General features: G+C 40.6%; 1 protein-coding gene across 1 annotated transcript in view; it reads right to left on the minus strand.

Moving 5' to 3' along the window:
• Positions 1 to 1,726: 1,726 nt before the first annotated feature.
• LOC108767048 (uncharacterized) overlaps positions 1,727 to 7,489 on the minus strand; it is a 36,391-nt gene continuing 30,628 nt past the window's right edge. Inside the window, exon 4 of the mRNA XM_018516682.1 lies at positions 1,727 to 1,789. Coding sequence (XP_018372184.1) covers positions 1,785 to 1,789 — 5 coding nt within the window. The 3' untranslated portion in view covers positions 1,727 to 1,784. The remainder of the gene's footprint in view (positions 1,790 to 7,489) is intronic.

Consider the following 7,489-nt stretch of genomic DNA (forward strand, 5'->3'; position numbering starts at 1 on the left):
CCATCAAGCACGCCCCGCGCCGTCAAGCACGCCCAGCGCGCCATCAAGTACCCCCCGCGCCCCGCACTCCCCTCTAGCCCCATGTGTCAGAATCCCCCCATCTATACTACCCATCTATACTGTCTTCGGTGCTTGTACGACCCATTTTAAATTCATTAAACTACAGATTAACTGTTGTTCTCGAAGAAGTAGATGTGGGATAACATTTCTGCAACCATTGCAATGATTGTTCCGAAGTTTTGCCCATCAAAAAACAATGTTTGATCAAGATGCGATATTTCTGTTTTTCCATTTTTTTTTACGAAGGCGAAAGTAGCGTCACTCAAACGACTGTAGCTTGTAAACGAATGGACGAAATGTCATGACACTTCATACATAAACTAGTGACAGATGAGCCTCTCGAAATGAGTCATGTTCATTTTCTAGTGGCGCCACCTATTGAAGAATCCCGGGACTTTTCAGCCCATGTAGTATTTTCCGATCGGATTGTTCCACTCGACAATTCGATAGGCCATACCTCATATCATTGATGATGTGCAGAATTATGTTTGCGAGGAAACGTATTAGGCAACAAATACTAAAAAATAAAGTAGCGAACGCATTGACTGATTCTAACTGCGTGTACGTTGAGCGTAAGCGTTGCAACATTCTAGCGGTTAGAAGATCTGTCGAAGAACGAATACAACAAGAGGTTTGGGTATTTTTCACGGCTCTAGTGTCGACGTATTCCCTAAGTCGATGATGTATTAGAACTCGATTTGAAGCACGTAACGTCTTGTTTAAATGCCAAATGTAATTACAGTGTAACTACGCTGGAAAAGAGTTGTTCGCTGACATTATCTATACAGTCGACATTAAAAAAAAAAGGTGTCACTCTGCAAACTTTGATTGATTTCGAATTTTCGAAATGGGAAACGATAAATGACAATTGTAAGGAATGTAAGGGTACCATTCTGAAAAAGAAAACCGTATTAGAATCGACTTTATCTGTTTTAGTAATACAGCACAATTTATACACTTTTGTAAACGGTACTTCTAAAAAAATTATCGATAGTCGGTAATAAGCGCTGTACTTCACGAGGGCGAAGAAATGAATCGCGGTCACTACACGTGTTTGTTGGGAACAGGTAAAAAATCGGAATGGTATTACTCTAATGATTCTTTAACTATATTACACGTAAAGATTATAAATAAAAATTTATTCTGTTGCAATCGAAATAAATTTAGTTTATTCAGTATATTTACGATCTAGTTAATTTTGATGTACGTATCATTTATTAAATATAATTGAAACTGTCTTCTCTATTTATATATATTTAAAAAAAAATACATTATTTACTTATTGTAATAACACGTACCATTTGTACCATGAAAAAACTAACTATATAGTTCAGTCTAAATATCAAGTTAAATTCTACCAAATGAAAAAGTAATGTCCAAGTGTTATTGTCTTCGCTAAATTTAAAATCTCAACTAGTATTATTTAAAAAAAATGCAATTAGAATTATCTTTATGACGACTACAAGTCGTCTGTTAGTCAATTTGGCGTAATGTAAATATAATTCTCGGAAATATTAAATTTAATTACAAATCTAATAATATAGGTAATTATCGAAATAAACAAAGATACATATAGATATGTGTTTATTGTATCAATTTTTTATAGTCATTTATAAAAATTATATATATAAATTACATATAATTTTTATAAATGGTTATTTTACATTCTTCGCTTCTTCCTCAACCGCCTCTTCCGCGTCCGCCTCTTCCGCGGCCGCCTCTTCTTAGGCTAAAAGTCCAAAATGAAATAGTAATTAGTTCGTTAATTAATTTCACGAAAGGCTATGAGCCAATTAAAATATTAATATGTTTAATATTCGTACAGACGTTTCGATACCGATCGGATCATTTTCAACGTAAAAACTAATAGTATAACATAAATATCAGTGGTCTATTTGTTATAACATCGCTCAATGTAACTGATATAAAGGTAATCTCATCTATTTCTTTTTTTTTAGAACAAAATGTATATTTTTATAAATAAAATAATTAAAAGCAGTTCGCTTCAACCAAAAGAATAAATTAAAATAAAAGTCAGATATTTAAAAAAAATTGTTTTAAAGTCTTAATATTTAAGCGGGAAACCTCCTTTACTCGGTCGAACAATACATGATTTTCACGAATTTTTTCTCAGGTATAATAACTTGAAACGTTTTGAAATTTTTATGACAATTTAATACATAATCGAAGAGTACACAGGAATTTTTTCAAAAAAAAAAAAGAAAAGATATTTACTATAAAAACGGACGCCATATTGATATCGCCTCGCTTATGAAGTGTCTCCGCTGTGAACACTGTAGCGTCCATATTTTGGTTTGAAACAAAAAAAAAATTTTTTGTAATGTTTATGATACTAGCTTCTATGTGACATTTCAATTTTTTAAAGAAAAAGTCGAAATTGCATGTTTTTACACAGTTTAAAGTTTAAAGTGCGTTTTTCGTTTAAAAAATCGACTTTAAAATATGAAAAAAAATTTTTTTTTTTAAACAATTAATATCACATCGAAGAGAATTTAATTATCTTTAAAATGAGGGGTCATCAAGCCAAATCGGTTCAGTAGAGTTCTCTTAATCGTGTTTACAAAATCGAAAAAAGGTGTTTCGAGAAAAACGCGTAAGTTTTGGATACATAAAAATACTACATATTCACAACTGACGGCAGTCTCACGCTAATCAGCGATTCCAACTGCATAAAGTAGCCCCTCCGCTTCCTCGTAGAACTCGTTTTGAGCCATCATCTCCATCCTACGAGCGGTTCTTGCCTCTTTTGAGCTGCTATAGCTTCACTCGACCCGTCCACTTTAACTACGTAACTTCGTGAATACTGCAGATATCGACTTGAAATTTTCAGGGAATATTCTTGAATTTAACAATCGATTAAGACTATTTCTAAAACACCGATTTTTTTGACCCGATAAAGGAGGTTTCCCCCTTAAAAGTCAATACAGTTAAAATATATGGTATGTGAAACAATCATTACAATGAAAGTAAAATGGACTATGTATATGGGAGACCGGGACACCATGAATCACAAAAATTCGAACAGTAAAAAATACATTAAAATGTAAGATTTTTGGTCTCAACTTTTTTATATCATTAAGGGATAATATATAATTTAAGATTTATTGAGCATTTTTTATAAATATTTATTTGTTTTTTAAATAAAAATCGAAAAAGAAATTTTTAGAAATGACCCATGGTACCCCATGCCCGGGGTACCATGGGTCAGACCCTGGGGCACTATGGGTCACATAGGAGAAGTAGCATCATTTAATAAATGAAATTCAAAGAAGTGATTTATTTCATAAATGAATCCAAAAATTATTTATTTAATCATTAAAGTTAAATGAATCTCAAACAAATAATCAGCAATTGAATTTTCTTGAACATCAGTAAAAACTTTTTGATGGCTGTAGTTTGATGTAAGTTCGAATTCCACACCAGATGACTTTATAATTTTAATCTTGCATCTCAGAGTTTCTCTTTTAACACCGCATCGATCAGCTACTTTTCTAATTCTACCTCCTTTAACCAAATCAATTGCTTTTTTCATATCGGTTTCCTCATATGTACCCTTAGACCTTCTTTTATATTTCCTAACCATTTTTATCGTGTTTTCTGAAAGAATATAAAAGAATTTGTATTGCCCAATTTCTAATCTATCCAGACAAAGAATAGTCTATACATAATCATATGTATAAAGCGATTTATCTAATTACATTTTTATCATAAAGACACGCGTAAAATACGATTATGTAATTTTTTATGCATATACGGTTCTGCAGTTACGCAAATTGTTCTAAATTCCTATTAGTATATGACCCATAGTGCCCCAGCAAGAGATGGCCCATGGTGCCCCGATATGTCTAATATAAAAGATGGTGAAATATAACATCGAAGTAAACAATAAATGATTACCTGCACTGCAGAGAAAATGCAGAAAGATGTGTAGAATCACGTATGTAACTCGTAATAAGTATATCATATGTTATAGAAACAACATATAAGAAATTGTGAGAGGTAAAATAGTCATTTTCGCACCATGAGAGTCTTTAACGGCATGTATACGGAAAGATAACGGAAGTGGATTACTGCCATCTAGATACAGTATGGGTAACTAAATAACAATCATATGATACCAATTGCAATCTAAACATTCTGGACTATTTCTCTAAACGGTTAATGACCCATGGTACCCCGTGACCCATGGAGCCCCGGTCTCCTCTATGTTACATTAATTTAGTATCAGTATTAAGATATTTCATGTAAGATTGTACATTTTAAAAAAATAAAATTATTATACTATTACTTTTTACATTGAAAATGACCCGATAGGTGTCGAAACGTCCGTACGAATTAATTTTAACTTAATTTAACTGAAAAAGAATTTAATTTACAGATTAGAACGTCGAGTGTACCACGCGGCACGACTCCGCCCACGCCCTTGTCCACGATTTACTGAAAGAATAAATATGTATTATATAAAAATTATATGTATAAATTACATATAATTTTTATAAATGGATATTCTACATTCACCACTTCCGCGTCCGCCTCTTCCGCGTCCGCCTCTTCCGCGTCCGCCTGTTCTTAGGCTAAAAGTCCAAAATGAAATAGTAATTAGTTCGTTAATTAATTTCACGAAAGGCTATGAGCCAATTAAAATATTAATATGTTTAATATTCGTACAGACGTTTCGATACCGATCGGATCATTTTCAACGTAAAAACTAATAGTATAACATAAATATCAGTGGTCTATTTGTTATAACATCGCTCAATGTAACTGATATAAAGGTAATCTCATCTATTTCTTTTTTTTTAGAACAAAATGTATATTTTTATAAGTTTGATAACGGATTCTGACATCAATATTCTTCAGTCGAGAAAAATCCAGTTTAAAGAAAGTATTTGCGACGAAAGATTGAATGAACTTTGCACTTACCATGTATGTGGTATATGAATCAATTACCGGTTGATACAATATGTTTATTACCCACCCCAGGTAAGGTTTGCCGACTATCAGCCGATGTTGAACGTTGGGCCGATGTTGGCGACATCACGGCAAACTGACTATCATTAATCGAACATGGCACAACGTCGGCCCAGGCTCCGTTAGTCGACCCTTATCTAAAGACGACTTGAGGCCACCGTCGGACCAAGGTTGGGCCAACGTTGGCTCAATCTTGGTCCGACGGTGGCCTCAAGTCGTCTTCAGATAAGGGACGGCTATCGGAGGTTGGGCCGACGTCGCGCCGTGATTGACGTGACAACCGAGAGCCGACATACTGCCAATGTTGGCTCAATCTTGGTCCGACGGTGGCCTCAAGTCGTCTTCAGATAAGGGACGGCTATCGGAGGTTGGGCCGACGTCGCGCCGTGATTGACGTGACAACCGAGAGCCGACATACTGCCAATGTTGGCTCAATCTTGGTCCGACGGTGGCCTCAAGTCGTCTTCAGATAAGGGACGGCTATCGGAGGTTGGGCCGACGTCGCGCCGTGATTGACGTGACAACCGAGAGCCGACATACTGCCAATGTTGGCTCAATCTTGGTCCGACGGTGGCCTCAAGTCGTCTTCAGATAAGGGACGGCTATCGGAGGTTGGGCCGACGTCGCGCCGTGATTGACGTGACAACCGAGAGCCGACATACTGCCAATGTTGGCTCAATCTTGGTCCGACGGTGGCCTCAAGTCGTCTTCAGATAAGGGACGGCTATCGGAGGTTGGGCCGACGTCGCGCCGTGATTGACGTGACAACCGAGAGCCGACATACTGCCAATGTTGGCTCAATCTTGGTCCGACGGTGGCCTCAAGTCGTCTTCAGATAAGGGACGGCTATCGGAGGTTGGGCCGACGTCGCGCCGTGATTGACGTGACAACCGAGAGCCGACATACTGCCAATGTTGGCTCAATCTTGGTCCGACGGTGGCCTCAAGTCGTCTTCAGATAAGGGACGGCTATCGGAGGTTGGGCCGACGTCGCGCCGTGATTGACGTGACAACCGAGAGCCGACATACTGCCAATGTTGGCTCAATCTTGGTCCGACGGTGGCCTCAAGTCGTCTTCAGATAAGGGACGGCTATCGGAGGTTGGGCCGACGTCGCGCCGTGATTGACGTGACAACCGAGAGCCGACATACTGCCAATGTTGGCTCAATCTTGGTCCGACGGTGGCCTCAAGTCGTCTTCAGATAAGGGACGGCTATCGGAGGTTGGGCCGACGTCGCGCCGTGATTGACGTGACAACCGAGAGCCGACATACTGCCAATGTTGGCTCAATCTTGGTCCGACGGTGGCCTCAAGTCGTCTTCAGATAAGGGACGGCTATCGGAGGTTGGGCCGACGTCGCGCCGTGATTGACGTGACAACCGAGAGCCGACATACTGCCAATGTTGGCTCAATCTTGGTCCGACGGTGGCCTCAAGTCGTCTTCAGATAAGGGACGGCTATCGGAGGTTGGGCCGACGTCGCGCCGTGATTGACGTGACAACCGAGAGCCGACATACTGCCAATGTTGGCTCAATCTTGGTCCGACGGTGGCCTCAAGTCGTCTTCAGATAAGGGACGGCTATCGGAGGTTGGGCCGACGTCGCGCCGTGATTGACGTGACAACCGAGAGCCGACATACTGCCAATGTTGGCTCAATCTTGGTCCGACGGTGGCCTCAAGTCGTCTTCAGATAAGGGACGGCTATCGGAGGTTGGGCCGACGTCGCGCCGTGATTGACGTGACAACCGAGAGCCGACATACTGCCAATGTTGGCTCAATCTTGGTCCGACGGTGGCCTCAAGTCGTCTTCAGATAAGGGACGGCTATCGGAGGTTGGGCCGACGTCGCGCCGTGATTGACGTGACAACCGAGAGCCGACATACTGCCAATGTTGGCTCAATCTTGGTCCGACGGTGGCCTCAAGTCGTCTTCAGATAAGGGACGGCTATCGGAGGTTGGGCCGACGTCGCGCCGTGATTGACGTGACAACCGAGAGCCGACATACTGCCAATGTTGGCTCAATCTTGGTCCGACGGTGGCCTCAAGTCGTCTTCAGATAAGGGACGGCTATCGGAGGTTGGGCCGACGTCGCGCCGTGATTGACGTGACAACCGAGAGCCGACATACTGCCAATGTTGGCTCAATCTTGGTCCGACGGTGGCCTCAAGTCGTCTTCAGATAAGGGACGGCTATCGGAGGTTGGGCCGACGTCGCGCCGTGATTGACGTGACAACCGAGAGCCGACATACTGCCAATGTTGGCTCAATCTTGGTCCGACGGTGGCCTCAAGTCGTCTTCAGATAAGGGACGGCTATCGGAGGTTGGGCCGACGTCGTGCCGTGATTGATATGACAACCGAGTGCCAACATATTCCCAACGTTGGCCCAACCTTGGCCCGACGGTGGCCTGAAGTTGTCTTCAGATCAGTGTCGGCTAAC

Source organism: Trachymyrmex cornetzi, unplaced genomic scaffold (genome assembly GCF_001594075.2).
Source record: "Trachymyrmex cornetzi isolate Tcor2-1 unplaced genomic scaffold, Tcor1.1 scaffold1201, whole genome shotgun sequence".
NCBI lineage: Eukaryota > Metazoa > Arthropoda > Insecta > Hymenoptera > Formicidae > Trachymyrmex > Trachymyrmex cornetzi.